This window comes from Oncorhynchus mykiss, chromosome 26, assembly GCF_057628025.1.
Source record: "Oncorhynchus mykiss isolate SJ-2025 chromosome 26, ASM5762802v1, whole genome shotgun sequence".
NCBI lineage: Eukaryota > Metazoa > Chordata > Actinopteri > Salmoniformes > Salmonidae > Oncorhynchus > Oncorhynchus mykiss.
The window spans coordinates 51,085,001-51,102,803 of record NC_143047.1 but is presented as its reverse complement, the minus strand read 5'-3'; the positions used below and the strand labels follow the sequence as shown (position 1 = coordinate 51,102,803).

At 47.7% G+C, this 17,803-nt stretch overlaps 1 protein-coding gene and 2 long non-coding RNA genes across 6 annotated transcripts in view; 2 read left to right on the top strand and 1 right to left on the bottom strand.

Annotated features, from left to right (window-relative positions):
* Positions 1-1,488: 1,488 nt before the first annotated feature.
* On the top strand, positions 1,489-2,221 carry LOC149971504 (uncharacterized). Its single transcript, XR_016492203.1, has 2 exons — positions 1,489-1,954; positions 2,012-2,221. It is a non-coding gene; the product is annotated as an uncharacterized LOC149971504 (long non-coding RNA).
* Positions 2,222-2,403: 182 nt separating this feature from the next.
* On the top strand, positions 2,404-2,636 carry LOC149971503 (uncharacterized). Its single transcript, XR_016492204.1, has 2 exons — positions 2,404-2,481; positions 2,541-2,636. It is a non-coding gene; the product is annotated as an uncharacterized LOC149971503 (long non-coding RNA).
* A 2,987-nt stretch (positions 2,637-5,623) lies between these two features.
* The window catches only part of zdhhc7 (zDHHC palmitoyltransferase 7), a 34,984-nt gene continuing 22,804 nt past the window's right edge, over positions 5,624-17,803 (bottom strand). For 2 of the 4 annotated variants that reach the window (XM_090222031.1, XM_090222032.1), the window contains exons 6-7: positions 14,089-14,219; positions 5,624-7,909 (exon numbers count right to left, since the gene is read on the bottom strand). In XM_090222031.1, coding sequence (XP_090078157.1) covers positions 7,727-7,909; positions 14,089-14,219 — 314 coding nt within the window. In that variant the 3' untranslated portion in view covers positions 5,624-7,726. The remainder of the gene's footprint in view (positions 7,910-14,088; positions 14,220-17,803) is intronic. The other 2 variants (XM_090222033.1, XM_090222034.1) reach the window with 2 other exon arrangements.

The following is a 17,803-nucleotide window of genomic DNA, read 5'->3' as shown; positions in this document are numbered from 1 at the left end:
ATACATGGAACAGCCAAATAGCCATCATTATTTTAATTGAATCAGGTTAATTATGCAAAACAACACATTATAAAGACAATTTGAGACAATTTAAAAACATCTTTCAATAATTGGTTGTAGATACCAGGCACACCGGTTTGAGTGTCACGAACTGCAACTCTGTTAGTTTGTCAACAGTTTCCTGTGTATCAAGAAAGGTCTTGCAAATAAAGGAGCCGCACACTCTAGGAGCTCCGATGCAAAAATGTAATATCCAACGTTTCGACAGACAAGCTGTCTTCATCAGGGTATAATCACAAACACTGTGGGATGACTCGTTTATGTAGTGCCAAAAGACACACAGGTGTAGCCCAGAGCCTCCTGTTGCTCACATGTTTTTGTTTATTAATTTTCCTGAGATTTCCCCGCATAAGGCGCTCGTAGAAAATTGGATCTCAGGAGCGCTTAAAACCCGGTGCGTATCCGGGAGGGGGACGAGTGGAAGAGGGCATTTAGTACCACCTCTGGGCACTATGAGTACATCGTAATGCCGTACCGGACGGCATTTAGTACCACCTCTGGGCACTATGAGTACATCGTAATGCCGTACCGGTTGATGAATGCTCCATCAGTATTCCAAGCCTTTGTAGACAAGATTTTCAGGGACCTGCACGGGTAGGGTGTAGTGGTGTATATCGACGACATTCTGATATACTCCGCTACACGCGCCGAGCATGTGTTTTTCAGTCAGTCTCCTTCCTAGGGTTCCGCATTTCCACTTCAGGGGTAGAGATGGAGAGTGACCGCATTTCAGCCTTGCGTAATTGGCCGACTCCCACCACGGTAAAGGAAGTGCAGAGGTTTTTAGGGTTTGCCAACTACTACCGGAGGTTTATCCGGGGTTGGGGACAGGTAGCGGCTCCCATTACCTCACTGCTGAAGGGGGGACCGGTGCGTTTACAGTGGTCGGCTGAGGCGGACAGGGCTTTTGGTCACCTGAAGGCTCTGTTTACCTCGGCTCCAGTGCTGGCTCATCCGGATCCCTCTTTGGCGTTCATAGTGGAGGTGGACGAGTCCGAGGCTGTTCATGGAATAAATTACCTTGTACACTCCTCTCTGCTCTCCTTCACCTGTTCCATGCACCAGTTACCCACAGCCTGACAGAAACACGCACCACAAATGGAGTCAGCAGGACCAGTTACCCACAGCCTGACAGAAACACGCACCACAAATGGAGTCAGCAGGAGCAGGTACCCACAGCCTGACAAACACGCACCACAAGTCAGCAGGACCAGTTACCCACAGCCTGACAGAAACACGCACCACAAGTCAGCAGGACCAGTTACCCACAGCCTGACAAACACGCACCACAAGTCAGCAGGACCAGGTACCCACAGCCTGACAAACACGCACCACAAGTCAGCAGGACCAGTTACCCACAGCCTGACACAGGGAGTAAAATAATGAGATCCTTTTTCCACATCAGGCTTTTACATATGGGACATGTTGTTCACAGACTAAAGCTCTTTATTTTAAAACAAATTATATCTACAATCATAAACCAAATGGTTACAGTTTAAAACATACAGCATTAATCAATGGCGGATATTTGCATGATTGATGATTGTATTGATTAGGGTAACGCATATCTCATAAAACAAACGGGTGGTTGATGATCATCAATACCATGTGTCACAATGGCTCTGTTGTGAAGACAACTAAATCAGCAGAGAGATGAGGTCAGGAGGGCTGAGGGAGAACAAAATGGTGGACTGAATTAGCCTTCATCATGAGGGAGGTCAGGAGGGCTGAGGGGGAACAAAATGGTGGACTGAATTAGCCTTCATCATGAGGGAGGTCAGGAGGGCTGAGGGGAAACAAAATGGTGGACTGAATTAGCCTTCATCATGAGGGAGGTCAGGAGGGCTGAGGGGGAACAAAATGGTGGACTGAATTAGCCTTCATCATGAGGGAGGTCAGGAGGGCTGAGGGGGAACAAATGGTGGACTAAAAAGCCTTCATCATGAGGGAGGTCAGGAGGGCTGAGGGGGAACAAAATGGTGGACTGAATTAGCCTTCATCATGAGGGAGGTCAGGAGGGCTGAGGGGGAACAAAATGGTGGACTAAAAAGCCTTCATCATGAGGGAGGTCAGGAGGGCTGAGGGGAAACAAAATGGTGGACTGAATTAGCCTTCATCATGAGGGAGGTCAGGAGGGCTGAGGGGGAACAAAATGGTGGACTGAATTAGCCTTCATCATGAGGGAGGTCAGGAGGGCTGAGGGGGAACAAAATGGTGGACTGAATTAGCCTTCATCATGAGGGAGGTCAGGAGGGCTGAGGGGGAACAAAATGGTGGACTGAATTAGCCTTCATCATGAGGGAAGTCAGGAGGGCTGAGGGAGAACAAAATGGTGGACTAAAAAGCCTTCATCATGAGGGAGGTCAGGAGGGCTGAGGGGGAACAAAATGGTGGACTGAATTAGCCTTCATCATGAGGGAGGTCAGGAGGGCTGAGGGGAAACAAAATGGTGGACTAAATTAGCCTTCATCATGAGGGAGGTCAGGAGGGCTGAGGGGGAACAAAATGGTGGACTGAATTAGCCTTCATCATGAGGGAGGTCAGGAGGGCTGAGGGGAAACAAAATGGTGGACTGAATTAGCCTTCATCAGTTGTAAAAAAGACTGTCACTACAAGCTTCCTGTTGGTTGACCGACCCATTGCTTCACCAATGAAGTTTGTATTAAAGGCTGTGTGTTCCAACTAGCTGCCTATTCCCTAAATAATGCACTCCCTATGGCTCTGGTCAAAAGTAGTGCACTATATAGGGAATAGGGTGCCAGTTGGGACAAACCCAAAGCTCCAAGTATGGGAAGCATTGGTAAAGGGGGGGACAGGACTTGGGGTCTGGGAAACATTGGTAAAGGGGGGGACAGGACTTGGGGTCTGGGAAACATTGGTAAAGGGGGGGACAGGACTTGGGGTCTGGGAAACATTGGTAAAGGGGGGGGGGCAGGACTTGGGGTCTGGGAATCACTGGTAAAGGGGGGGGGGGACAGGACAGGGGTCTGGGAAACATTGGTAAAGGGGGGGGGCAGGACTTGGGGTCTGGGAAACAGACAGGACAGGGGTCTGGGAAACATTGGTAAAGGGGGGGACAGGACATGGGGTCTGGGAAACATTGGTAAAGGGGGGGACAGGACTTGGGGTCTGGGAAACATTGGTAAAGGGGGGGGACAGGACTTGGGGTCTGGGAAACATTGGTAAAGGGGGGGACAGGACTCGGGGGACTTGGGAAACACTGGTAAAGGGGGGGACTTGGGAAACACTGGTAAAGGGGGGGACTTGGGAAACACTGGTAAAGGGGGGGACTTGGGAAACACTGGTAAAGGGGGGGCTGGGAAACACTGGTAAAGGCAGGGACTTGGGAAACACTGGTAAAGGGGGGACTTGGGAAACACTGGTAAAGGGGGGGACTTGGGAAACACTGGTAAAGGGGGGGACTTGGGAAACACTGGTAAAGGGGGGGACTTGGGAAACACTGGTAAAGGGGGGGACTTGGGAAACACTGGTAAAGGGGGGGACTTGGGAAACACTGGTAAAGGGGGGGACTTGGGAAACACTGGTAAAGGGGGGGACTTGGGAAACACTGGTAAAGGGGGGGACTTGGGAAACACTGGTAAAGGGGGGGACTTGGGAAACACTGGTAAAGGGGGGACTTGGGAAACACTGGTAAAGGGGGGGACTTGGGAAACACTGGTAAAGGGGGGGACTTGGGAAACACTGGTAAAGGGGGGGACTTGGGAAACACTGGTAAAGGGGAGGACTTGGGAAACACTGGTAAAGGGGGGGGAGTTGGGGTCTGGCAAACACTGGTAAAGGGGGGGACTTGGGAAACACTGGTAAAGGGGGGGACTTGGGAAACACTGGTAAAGGGGGGGACTTGGGAAACACTGGTAAAGGGGAGGACTTGGGAAACACTGGTAAAGGGGGGGGACTTGGGAAACACTGGTAAAGGGGGGGACTTGGGAAACACTGGTAAAGGGGGGGACTTGGGAAACACTGGTAAAGGGGGGGACTTGGGAAACACTGGTAAAGGGGGGGACTTGGGAAACACTGGTAAAGGGGAGGACTTGGGAAACACTGGTAAAGGGGGGGACTTGGGAAACACTGGTAAAGGGGGGGACTTGGGAAACACTGGTAAATGGGGGGACTTGGGAAACACTGGTAAAGGGGGGGACTTGGGAAACACTGGTAAAGGGGAGGACTTGGGAAACACTGGTAAAGGGGGGGACTTGGGAAACACTGGTAAAGGAGGGGGGACTTGGGAAACACTGGTAAAGGGGGGGACTTGGGAAACACTGGTAAAGGGGGGGGAGTTGGGGTCTGGGAAACACTGGTAAAGGGGGGGACTTGGGAAACACTGGTAAAGGGGGGGACTTGGGAAACACTGGTAAAGGGGAGGACTTGGGAAACACTGGTAAAGGGGGGGGGACTTGGGAAACACTGGTAAAGGGGGGGACTTGGGAAACACTGGTAAAGGGGGGGACTTGGGAAACACTGGTAAAGGGGGGGACTTGGGAAACACTGGTAAAGGGGGGGACTTGGGAAACACTGGTAAAGGGGGGACTTGGGAAACACTGGTAAAGGGGGGGACTTGGGAAACACTGGTAAAGGGGGGGACTTGGGAAACACTGGTAAAGGGGGGGACTTGGGAAACACTGGTAAAGGGGGGGACTTGGGAAACACTGGTAAAGGGGGGGACTTGGGAAACACTGGTAAAGGGGGGGACTTGGGAAACACTGGTAAAGGGGAGGACTTGGGAAACACTGGTAAAGGGGGGGACTTGGGAAACACTGGTAAAGGAGGGGGGACTTGGGAAACACTGGTAAATGTCAGGACACTTGGGTTGTGGCCAGAGGCAGGGAGGATCAGGATGTTTAATGATGTCAGGACACTTGGGTTGTGGCCAGAGGCAGGGAGGATCAGGATGTTTAATGATGTCAGGACACTTGGGTTGCGGCCAGAGGCAGGGAGGATCAGGATGTTTAATGATGTCAGGACACTTGGGTTGTGACCAGAGGCAGGGAGGATCAGGATGTTTAATGATGTCAGGACACTTGGGTTGTGGCCAGAGGCAGGGAGGATCAGGATGTTTAATGTCAGGACACTTGGGTTGTGGCCAGAGGCAGGGAGGATCAGGATGTTTAATGTCAGGACACTTGGGTTGTGACCAGAGGCAGGGAGGATCAGGATGTTTAATGATGTCAGGACACTTGGGTTGTGGCCAGAGGCAGGGAGGATCAGGATGTTTAATGATGTCAGGACACTTGGGTTGCGGCCAGAGACAGGGAGGATCAGGATGTTTAATGTCAGGACACTTGGGTTGTGGCCAGAGGCAGGGAGGATCAGGATGTTTAATGATGTCAGGACACTTGGGCTGTGACCAGAGGCAGGGAGGATCAGGATGTTTAATGATGTCAGGACACTTGGGTTGTGGCCAGAGACAGGGAGGATCAGGATGTGTAATGATGTCAGGACACTTGGGTTGTGGCCAGAGGCAGGGAGGATCAGGATGTTTAATGATGTCAGGACACTTGGGTTGTGACCAGAGACAGGGAGGATCAGGATGTTTAATGATGATGATCAGGCTTCTTGAGAAGCGTCACAGAACCACACGAGCTCAACAGTCTTCATCACTGTCACCGGTTTGTCCTCAGTGCCTGAAGTGTTCAAGTCCTGGAGTGTAGACTGGCTGACTCAGAACATAATTTCACTCCTGTCCCGTCTGTCCATTGGGTGCCCAAGACAAATCCTGTTTAACGTCCAATCACAACTCAGTGTCTTCAGAGCAGAACAATGATTGTGAGTGACACCTCTACAGTTCCATACAGCAGGTTCTTCATCAAAAAGACAGAAGAGGAGCTCCTTAAAAAAAGCAAACTGGCTGGCTGACTGACTGACTGGCTGGCTGACTGGCTGGCTGACTGGCTGACTGACTGACTGGCTGGCTGACTGACTGGCTGACTGGCTGGCTGACTGGCTGGCTGACTGACAGACTGGCTGACTGACTGGCTGGCTGACTGGCTGAGTGACTGACTGGCTGGCTGGCTTGACTGGCTGACTGGCTGGCTGGCTGGCTTGACTGACTGGCTTGACTGACTGGCTTGACTGACTGGCTTGACTGGCTGACTGACTGACTGACTGGCTGGCTGACTGGCTTGACTGACTGACTGACTGACTGACTGGCTGGCTGGCTGACTGGCTGGCTTGACTGACTGACTGACTGGCTGGCTGACTGGCTTGACTGACTGACTGGCTGACTGACTGGCTAACTGACTGGCTGACCGACTGGCTGGTTGACTGATTGACCGGCTGACTGATTGACTGACTGACTGGCTGGCTGGCTGACTGACTGACTGATTGACTGGCTGGCTGATTGACTGACTGGCTGGCTGGCTTGACTGACTGACTGACTGACTGATTGACTGGCTGGCTGGCTGATTGACTGACTGGCTGATTGACTGGCTTGACTGACTGACTGGCTGACTGACTGGCTGACTGGCTGACTGGCTGGCTGACTGGCTTGACTGACTGACTGGTTGACTGACTGACTGGCTGGCTGATTGACTGGCTGGCTGGCTGACTGGCTGGCTGACTGACTGGCTGGCTGACTGGCTTGACTGGCTGACTGGCTCGACTGGCTGACTGGCTGACTGACTGACTGGCTTGACTGGCTTGACTGGCTGACTGGCTGACTGGCTGACTGGCTGACCGACTGGCTGGCTGGCTGATTGACTGGCTGGCTGGCTGAATGGGGCTCACAGCAGAGGAGGGCAGGCTGGTCTCTCCCTGTCCCAGAACAGTGGCAGTTGAGTGATCACTATCAAACACAAAGGGATTAGCGGCCAAGGGTTCAGCTTGAGATTCAGCCCCAGTCTCTCTGTGTGGACAGACTGACCCAGATACAGTCCCATATTCAGCCCTAGTCTCTCTGTGTAGAGAACAGACACAGAAACAGACCCATATTCAGCCCTAGTCTCTCTGTGTAGAGAACAGACCCAGATACAGACCCATATTCAGCCCCAGTCTCTCTGTGTAGAGAACAGACCCAGAAACAGACCCATATTCAGCCCCAGTCTCTCTGTGTAGAGAACAGACCCAGATACAGACCCAGATAAAGCCCTAGTCTCTCTGTGTGGAGGACAGACCCAGACCCAGATAAAGCCCTAGTCTCTCTGTGTGGACAGACTGACCCAGATAAAGCCCTAGTCTCGCTGTGTGGACAGACTGACCCAGATAAAGCCCTAGTCTCGCTGTGTGGACAGACTGACCCAGATAAAGCCCTAGTCTCGCTGTGTGGACAGACTGACCCAGATAAAGCCCTAGTCTCGCTGTGTGGAGGACAGACCCAGATAAAGTCCAATGTGTGTTCAACGGTCCAGAGAGGTCTGGGGGTATCAGACGGTCCAGAGAGATCCGGGGGTATCAGACGGTCCAGAGAGGTCCGAGGGTATCATACGGTCCAGAGAGGTCCGGGGGTATCATACGGTCCAGAGAGGTCCGGGGGTACCAGACGGTCCAGAGAGGTCCGGGGGTACCAGACGGTCAAGAGAGGTCCGGGGGTACCAGACGGTCCAGAGAGGTCCGGGGGTATCAGACGGTCCAGAGAGGTCCGGGGGTATCAGACGGTCCAGAGAGGTCCGGGGTACCAGACGGGGAAGAGCTGTATTTGGCTGCTCAGCCCTCAGACAGAGAACTCCACGCCACTACGGCGTGTAGTACGTGTCATCAGTAGGCGCCGCAGACGCAGGCCGGTGAATGGGTTGAACCAGAGGAAGGAGGGTGGGCCTCCAAACACGGCCTTCATCCCCTCCCAGCGCACACGCCGCTCCCACGTCGGCTTCTCATTCTTCAGACGCTCAATCTCCTGGGAGATGAAACAGACACAGACCGACAGACAGACAAACACAGACCGACAGACAGACAGACACACAGACACAGACAGAGAGACAGACAACAGACAGACAACAGACAGACAGACAGACACAGACCGACAGACAGACACAGACCGACAGACAGACACAGACCGACAGACAGACACAGACCGACAGACAGACACAGACCGACAGACAGACACAGACCGACAGACAGACAGACCGACAGACAGACACAGACCGATAGACAGACACAGACCGACAGACAGACAGAGACAGACCGACAGACAGGCACAGACCGACAGACAGACAGAGACAGACCGACAGAAAGACAGAGACCGACAGACACACAGACCGACAGACAGACAGACAGACCGACAGACAGACACAGACCGACAGACAGACACAGACCGACAGACAGACAGAGACAGACCGACAGACAGGCACAGACCGACAGACCGACAGACAGACACAGACCGACAGACAGACACAGACCGACAGACAGACACAGACCGACAGACAGACAGACACAGACCGACAGACAGACAGACACAGACCAACAGACAGACAGACACAGACCGACAGACAGACACAGACAGACAGACACAGACCGACAGACAGACACACAGACCGACAGACAGACAGACACAGACCGACAGACAGACCGACACAGACAGACACAGACCGACAGACAGACAGACAGACAGACAGACAGACACAGACCGACAGACAGACACAGACCGACAGACAGACAGACACAGACCGACAGACAGACACAGACCGACAGACAGACAGACACAGACCGACAGACAGACAGACAGACAGACAGACAGACACAGACCGACAGACAGACACAGACCGACAGACAGACACTTTAGTCAACATACTATTTTAATGAAACCGTGCTACTGCTGCCTCAACTAGGTCGATTCAGGACAGACATTTTGTCCTATTTGTTCATGGATATCAGGGGAAACTGAAGGAGTTGGACCAGAATGATCTGTAGTCCAGTCAGACTAGGAGATGAGATGAACCTGGAGAGGAGAGACACCAGCTACTCTGTTACTAACCCAACTGTCATTATTACTAGGCTGAGGGACCAGTTACTAACCCAACTGGTATTATTACTAGACTGAGGGACCAGTTACTAACCCAACTGGTATTATTACTAGGCTGAGGGACCAGTTACTAACCCAACTGGTATTATTACTAGACTGAGGGACCAGTTACTAACCCAACTGGTATTATTACTAGGCTGAGGGACCAGTTACTAACCCAACTGGTATTATTACTAGGCTGAGGGACCAGTTACTAACCCAACTGTCATTATTACTAGGCTGAGGGACCAGTTACTAAACCAACTGGTATTATTACTAGACTGAGGGACCAGTTACTAACCCAACTGTCATTATTACTAGGCTGAGGGACCAGTTACTAACCCAACTGGTATTATTACTAGACTGAGGGACCAGTTACTAACCCAACTGTCATTATTACTAGACTGAGGGACCAGTTACTAACCCAACTGGTATTATTACTAGACTGAGGGACCAGTTACTAACCCAACTGGTATTATTACTAGACTGAGGGACCAGTTACTAACCCAACTGGTATTATTACTAGACTGAGGGACCAGTTACTAACCCAACTGGTATTATTACTAGACTGAGGGACCAGTTACTAACCCAACTGGTATTATTACTAGGCTGAGGGACCAGTTACTAACCCAACTGGTATTATTACTAGACTGAGGGACCAGTTACTAACCCAACTGGTATTATTACTAGGCTGAGGGACCAGTTACTAACCCAACTGGTATTATTACTAGGCTGAGGGACCAGTTACTAACCCAACTGTCATTATTACTAGGCTGAGGGACCAGTTACTAAACCAACTGGTATTATTACTAGACTGAGGGACCAGTTACTAACCCAACTGTCATTATTACTAGACTGAGGGACCAGTTACTAACCCAACTGGTATTATTACTAGACTGAGGGACCAGTTACTAACCCAACTGGTATTATTACTAGACTGAGGGACCAGTTACTAACCCAACTGGTATTATTACTAGGCTGAGGGACCAGTTACTAACCCAACTGGTATTATTACTAGACTGAGGGACCAGTTACTAACCCAACTGGTATTATTACTAGACTGAGGGACCAGTTACTAACCCAACTGTTATTATTACTAGACTGAGGGACCAGTTACTAACCCAACTGTTATTATTACTAGACTGAGGGACCAGTTACTTTGAGGTGATCTGTGATAGTCAGTAGTTACTACCACAGCTATCTGCCAGGAGAAGCTGCAGACAGAAGCCTATATATACCCGTATAGACTTGGTTACAGTCACAGAGAGCTTCTAGTTGGGTTAAAATAAAGTCAGATTGGATTGAGGTCATTCCCCATAACTAGGGTAAGGTTGTGAACTCTGAAGGTCAGGGGTCAATCCTAAATCCTTCAGCATAATACACCTTCATTTAATCACCTGATTTTCAAAAGCAACAGAAAGTAAACCCAGGGAAACAGGCAGTGAACCATTCAATGACCGAGGTTCACTGTTCCTGTAAACCAGTGGAGGAAAGAACTGACAGTTGAAGTGGGAAGTTTCCATACACCTTAGCCAAATATATTTAAACTTTAAACATTTGATCTTAGTAAAAATTCCCTGTCTTAGGTCAGTTAGGATCACCATTTTATTTTAAGAATGTGAAATGTCAGAATAATAGTAGAGAGAATTATTTATTTCAGCTTTTATTTCTTTCATCACATTCCCAATGGGTCAGATGTTTAGATACACTCAATTAGTATTTGGTAGCATTGCCTTTAAATGGTGTAACTTGGGTCAAACGTTTCGGGTTGCCTTCCACAAGCTTCACACAATAAGTTGGGTGAATTTTGGCCCATTCCTCCTGACAGAGCTGGTGTAACTGAGTCAGGTTTGTAGGCCTCCTTGCTCACACACGCTTTTTCAGTTCTGCCCACAAATGTTCTATAGGATTGAGGTCAGGGCTTTGTGATGGCCACTCCAATACCTTGACTTTGTTGTCCTTAAGCTATTTTTCCACAACTTTGGAAGTATGATTGGGGTCATTGCAAGACCCATTAACGACCAAGCTTCAACTTCCTGACTGATGTCTTGAGATGTCTTGAGATGGTGCTTCAATATATCCACATCATTTTCCAACCTCATGATGCCAAGTGCTTCAGTTCCTCCTGCAGCAAAGCACCCCCACAACATGATGCTGCCACCCCCGTGCTTCACGGTTGGGATGGTGTTCTTCGGCTCGCAAGCCTCCCCCTTTTTCCTCCAAACACGACAATGGTCATTATGACCAAACAGTTCTATTTTTGTTTCATCAGACCAGAGGACATTTCTCCAAAAAGTACGATCTTTGTCCCCATGTGCAGTTACAAACCGTAGTCTGTCTTTTTAATGGCGGTTTTGGAGCAGTGGCTTCTTCCTTGCTGAGCGGCCTTTCAGGGTATGTCGATGTAGGACTCGTTTTACTGTGGATATCGATACTTTTGTACCGGTTTCCTCCAGCATCTTCACAAGGTCCGTTGCTGTTGTTCTGGGATTGATTTGTACTTTTAGCACCAAAGTACGTTCATCTCTAAGAGACAGAACGCATCTCCTTCCTGAGCGGTATGACGGCTGCTTGGTCCCATGGTGTTTATACTTGCGTACTATTGTTTGTACAGATGAACGTGGATCTTCAGGCGTTTGGAAAATGCTCCCAAGGATGAACCAGAGGTCTTGGCTGATTTCTTTTGATTTTCCCATGATGTCAAACAAAGAGGCATTGAGTTTGAAGGTAGGCCTTGAAATACATCCATAGGTACACCTCCAATTGATTCAAATGATGTCAATTAGCCTATCAGAAGCTTCTAAAGCCATGACACCATTTTCTGGAATTTTCCAAGCTGTTTAAAGGCACAGTCAACTTAGTGTATGTAAACTTCTGACCCACTGGAATTGTGATACAGTGAATTATAAGTGAAATCATCTGTAAATAATTGTTGGAAAAATTACTTGTGTTATGCACAAAGTAGATGCCCTAACCGACGTGCCAAAACTATAGTTTGTTAACAAGAAATTTGTGGAGTGGTTGAAAAACGAGATTTAATGAGTCCAACCTAAGTGTATGTAAACTTCCGACTTCAACTGTACTTGTACATTTACTTTCGATACGTACATTTAAAACCAAATACTTTCACTCAAGTAGTATTTTACTGGGTGACTTTTACTCAAGTAGTATTTTACTGGGTGACTTTTACTCAAGTAGTATTTTACCTGGGTGACTTTTACTCAAGTAGTATTTGACTGGGTGACGTTTACTCAAGTAGTATTTTACTGGGTGACTTTTACTCAAGTAGTATTTTACTGGGTGACTTTTACTCAAGTAGTATTTTACCTGGGTGACTTTTACTCAAGTAGTATTTTACTGGGTGACTTTTACTCAAGTAGTATTTTACCTGGGTGACTTTTACTCAAGTAGTATTTGACTGGGTGACGTTTACTCAAGTAGTATTTTACTGGGTGACTTTTACTCAAGTAGTATTTTACTGGGTGACTTTTACTCAAGTAGTATTTTACCTGGGTGACTTTTACTCAAGTAGTATTTTACTGGGTGACTTTCACTGAAGTAGTATTTTACCAGGTGACTTTTACTCAAGTAGTATTTGACTGGGTGACTTTTACTCAAGTAGTATTTTACCTGGGTGACTTTTACTCAAGTAGTATTTTACTGGGTGACTTTTACTCAAGTAGTATTTTACTGGGTGACTTTTACTCAAGTAGTATTTTACCTGGGTGACTTTTACTCAAGTAGTATTTGACTGGGTGACGTTTACTCAAGTAGTATTTTACTGGGTGACTTTTACTCAAGTAGTATTTGACTGGGTGACGTTTACTCAAGTAGTATTTTACTGGGTGACTTTTACTCAAGTAGTATTTTACTGGGTGACTTTTACTCAAGTAGTATTTTACCTGGGTGACTTTTACTCAAGTAGTATTTGACTGGGTGACTTTTACTCAAGTAGTATTTTACCTGGGTGACTTTTACTCAAGTAGTATTTTACTGGGTGACTTTTACTCAAGTAGTATTTTACTGGGTGACTTTTACTCAAGTAGTATTTTACCTGGGTGACTTTTACTCAAGTAGTATTTGACTGGGTGACGTTTACTCAAGTAGTATTTTACTGGGTGACTTTTACTCAAGTAGTATTTTACTGGGTGACTTTTACTCAAGTAGTATTTTACCTGGGTGACTTTTACTCAAGTAGTATTTTACTGGGTGACTTTTACTCAAGTAGTATTTTACCTGGGTGACTTTTACTCAAGTAGTATTTGACTGGGTGACGTTTACTCAAGTAGTATTTTACTGGGTGACTTTTACTCAAGTAGTATTTTACTGGGTGACTTTTACTCAAGTAGTATTTTACCTGGGTGACTTTTACTCAAGTAGTATTTTACTGGGTGACTTTTACTCAAGTAGTATTTTACCTGGGTGACTTTTACTCAAGTAGTATTTGACTGGGTGACGTTTACTCAAGTAGTATTTTACTGGGTGACTTTTACTCAAGTAGTATTTTACTGGGTGACTTTTACTCAAGTAGTATTTTACCTGGGTGGCTTTTACTCAAGTAGTATTTTACTGGGTGACTTTTACTCAAGTAGTATTTTACTGGGTGACTTTTACTCAAGTAGTATTTTACCTGGGTGACTTTTACTCAAGTAGTATTTTACTGGGTGACTTTTACTCAAGTAGTATTTGACTGGGTGACTTTTACTCAAGTAGTATTTGACTGGGTGACTCTTACTCAAATAGTATTTTACCTGGGTGACTTTTACTCAAGTAGTATTTTACTGGGTGACTTTTACTCAAGTAGTATTTTACCTGGGTGACTTCTACTCAAGTAGTATTTTACTGGGTGACTTTCACTCAAGTAGTATTTTACTGGGTGACTTTTACTCAAGTAGTATTTTACTGGGTGACTTTCACTTTTACTTGATTCATTATCTATTAAAGTATCTTTACTTTTACTCAAGTATGAGAATTGAGAACTTTTTCCACCACTGCAGGCTGGGCACGGTGTCAGTAATAATGTGTTAACCTTGACTTCCTTTAAGTGGTGACGACCACAGAGCTTGGCGCCTCACCGTCTCGTCGTTGCAGATGGAGTGTATCTGCGTTCCGAACATCACCACGGTGAAGGTGAGGAAGAGGAAGGCCTCCAGACAGAGGAAGATCATCAGCATCATCGCCACTGGCGGAGAGAAGTCGGTGCATTCTGGGAGATGGATTTGTGGGAGAGGGGTGTCATTATTTTGACAGAGGAGGAGAGGGGTGTCATTATTTTGACAGAGGAGAGGGGTGTCATTATTTTGACAGAGGAGGAGAGGGGTGTCATTATTTTGACAGAGGAGGAGAGGGGTGTCATTATTTTGACAGAGGAGGAGAGGGGTGTCATTATTTTGACAGAGGAGGAGAGGGGTGTCATTATTTTGACAGAGGAGGAGAGGGGTGTCATTATTTTGACAGAGGAGGAGAGGGGTGTCATTATTTTGACAGAGGAGAGGGGTGTCATTATTTTGACAGAGGAGGAGAGGGGTGTCATTATTTTGACAGAGGAGGAGAGGGGTGTCATTATTTTGACAGAGGAGAGGGGTGTCATTATTTTGACAGAGGAGGAGAGGGGTGTCATTATTTTGACAGAGGAGGAGAGGGGTGTCATTATTTTGTCCTCTGATCATAAAGGTTCTATTAACATTTAAAAGCATTTAAAATCAAATGTATCATCATCATCATCATCATCATCATCATTATTATAAACACCACCATCAGCATCATTATTATAAACATCATTATCATCAATCTTCTTCATTATTATAATCATCATCCTCATCATCATCATTATTTCATCATCATATCCAAGATGGCGTAGCAGTCAGGCATCTTTGTCTTCGTCTTGTCGCGTCCAGTGTATATATATTTTCTTCTTTGCATTTCCTTCACATTTATTTTTACAATATTTTTTAAACCTCAACTTCAACATTCTCTCCTGCAACGCGCCTCACCCAATGTGGTATAGATCTGCTATTTTCTTTACTTTAGAACCGGAACCCCCAACACAAGCTAGCAGTCAGCTAGCCACTGCTAGCGGTCATAAGCTAACCTTTAGCCCGGACAACTCCTGCCAGTCTGCACAGCGCGATTCAACCCAGAGCATACTGGACTCTTTTTCCCCACATATATTGATTCCTACCGCTCTGAACCTTCTCAGCTAGCTAGCTGCTACCCCCTGGCTAACGTCTCTGTCCCGAAGAAAGCACCAATTAGCCTGGAGCTAGCCTGTGCTAGAGGTCCATCAGCCACTTGGGCTACAATACCTATTTAGCCAATTGGCCTGGACCCTTTTATTACACGGAGCCCCGATTATCCTTCATGACTGGTCTACCGACATAAGCCGGCCAAGGGGGTTTTCAACAGGCTCCTCCGTCACGACTTCCCCTGAATGCCCATCTGCTAGCCCCGGCCCGCTAGCTATCTAGAGCATATCGGACTGTTAGCTGAAGAGGTCCATCAGCCACTTGGGCTACAATACCCATTTTGCCAATTGGCCTGGACCCTTTTATTACACGGAGCCCTGCCGATCCGTCACGACTGGTCTGCCAACGTAACCGCCCGAGGGGGCTACAACAGACTCTTCCGTTGCGACATCCCCCATAAGGCACTTCTGCGAGTCTGCTAGCCCCGGCCCGCTAGCTGTCTGAATCGCCATGTCTCCAGCTCGCCTAGCTACTCACTAGACCCCATGATCACTCGGCTACGCAAGCCTCTCCCTGTAAATATGCCTTGTCCATTGCTGTTTTGGTTAGTGATTACAGTCTTATTTCACTGTAGAGCCTCCAGCCCTGCTCAATATGCCTCAGCTAACCATTTTGTTCCACCTCCCACACATGCGGTGACCTCACCTGGTTTAAAAGGGGTCTCTAGAGACAATATCTCTCTCATCATCACTCTATGCCTAGGTTTACCTCCACTGTATCCACATCCTACCATACCCTTGTCTGTACATTTATGCCTTGAATCTATTCTACCCCGCCCAGAAACCTGCTCCTTTAACTCTCTGTTCCGAACGTACTAGACAACCAGTTCTTATTGCCTTTAGCCGCACCCTCATCCTACTCCTCCTCTGTTCCTCTGGTGATGTAGAGGTGAATCCAGGTCCTGCAGTGCCTAGCTCCACTCCCATTCCCCAGGGCTATCTCTGTTGATGACCTCTGTAACCGTAAAAGCCTTGGTTTCATGCATGTTAACATCAGAAGCTTCCTCAAGTTTGTTTTATTCACTGCTTTACCACACCCTGCCAACGCGAATGTCCTAGCTGTGTCTGAATCCTGGCTTAGGAAGGCCACCAAAAACCCTGACATTTCCATCCCCAACTATAACATTTTCCGACAAGATAGAAATGCCAAAGGGGGTGGAGTTACAGGCTATCTCTGCAGTAGATTGCATCAATTAACCTACCAGATACAACCCCAAATCCGTAAACACGGGCAACCTCATAGATGTCATCCTAACCAACCTGCCCTCCAAATACACCTCTGCTGTCTTCAACCAGGATCTCAGAGATCACTGCCTCAGTGCCTGCATCTGTGGTCAAACGACCAGCCCTCATCACTGTCAAACGCTCCCTAAAACACTTCAGGGAGCAGGCCTTTCAAATCGACCTGGCCCGGGTATCCTGGAAGGATATTGACTTCATTCCGTCAGTAGAGGATGCCTGGTTATTCATTAAAAGTGCTTTCCTTACCATCTTAAATAAGCATGCCCCATTCAAGAAATTTAGAACCAGGAACAGATATAGCCCTTGGTTCTCCCCAGACCCGACTGCCCTCGACCAGCACAAAAACATCCTGTGGCGTACTGCATTAGCATCGAACAGCCCCCGCGATATGCAACTTTTCAGGGAAGTCAGGAACCAATATACACGGGCAGTTAGGAAAGCAAAGGCTAGCTTTTTTCAAGCAGATATTTGCATCCTGTACCACAAACTACAAAACGTTCTGGGACACTGTAAAGTCCATGGAGAATAAGAGCACCTCCTCCCAGCTGCCCACTGCACTGAGGCTAGGAAACACTGTCACCACCGATAAATACACTGGGATAATAATAATATATAAGATAATATAACTGGGAATTTCAATAAGCATTTCTCTACGGTTGGCCATGCTTTCCACCTGGCTACCCCTACCCCGGTCAACAGCCCTGTGCCCCCCTCAGCAACTTGCCCAAGCCTCCCCATTTCTCCTTCCCCCAAATCCAGATAGCCGATGTTCTGAAAAAGCTGCAAAATCTGGACCTCTACAAATCAGCCGGGCTAGACAATCTGGACCCTCTCTTTCTAAAATGATCCACCGCAATTGTTGCAACCCCTATTACTAGCCTGTTCAACCTCTCTTTCGTATCGTCTGAGATTCCTAAAGATTGGAAACCTGCCGCGGTCATCCCCCTCTTCAAAGGGGGAAACACTCTAGACCCAAACTGTTATAGACCTATATCTATCCTACCCTGTCTTTCTAAGGACTTCGAAAGCCAAGTTAACAAACAGATTACCGACCATTTTGAATCTCACCATACCTTCTCTGCTATGCAATCTGGTTTCAGAGCTGGTCATGGGTGCACCTCAGCCACACGCTCAAGATCCTAAACGATATCATAACCACCATCGATAAGAGACAATACTGTGCAGCCGTATTCATCGACCTGGCCAAGGTTTTCGACTCTGTCAATCACAGCATTCTTATCGGCAGACTCAATAGCCTTGGCTTCTCAAATGACTGCCTCGCCTGGTTCACCAACTACTTCTCT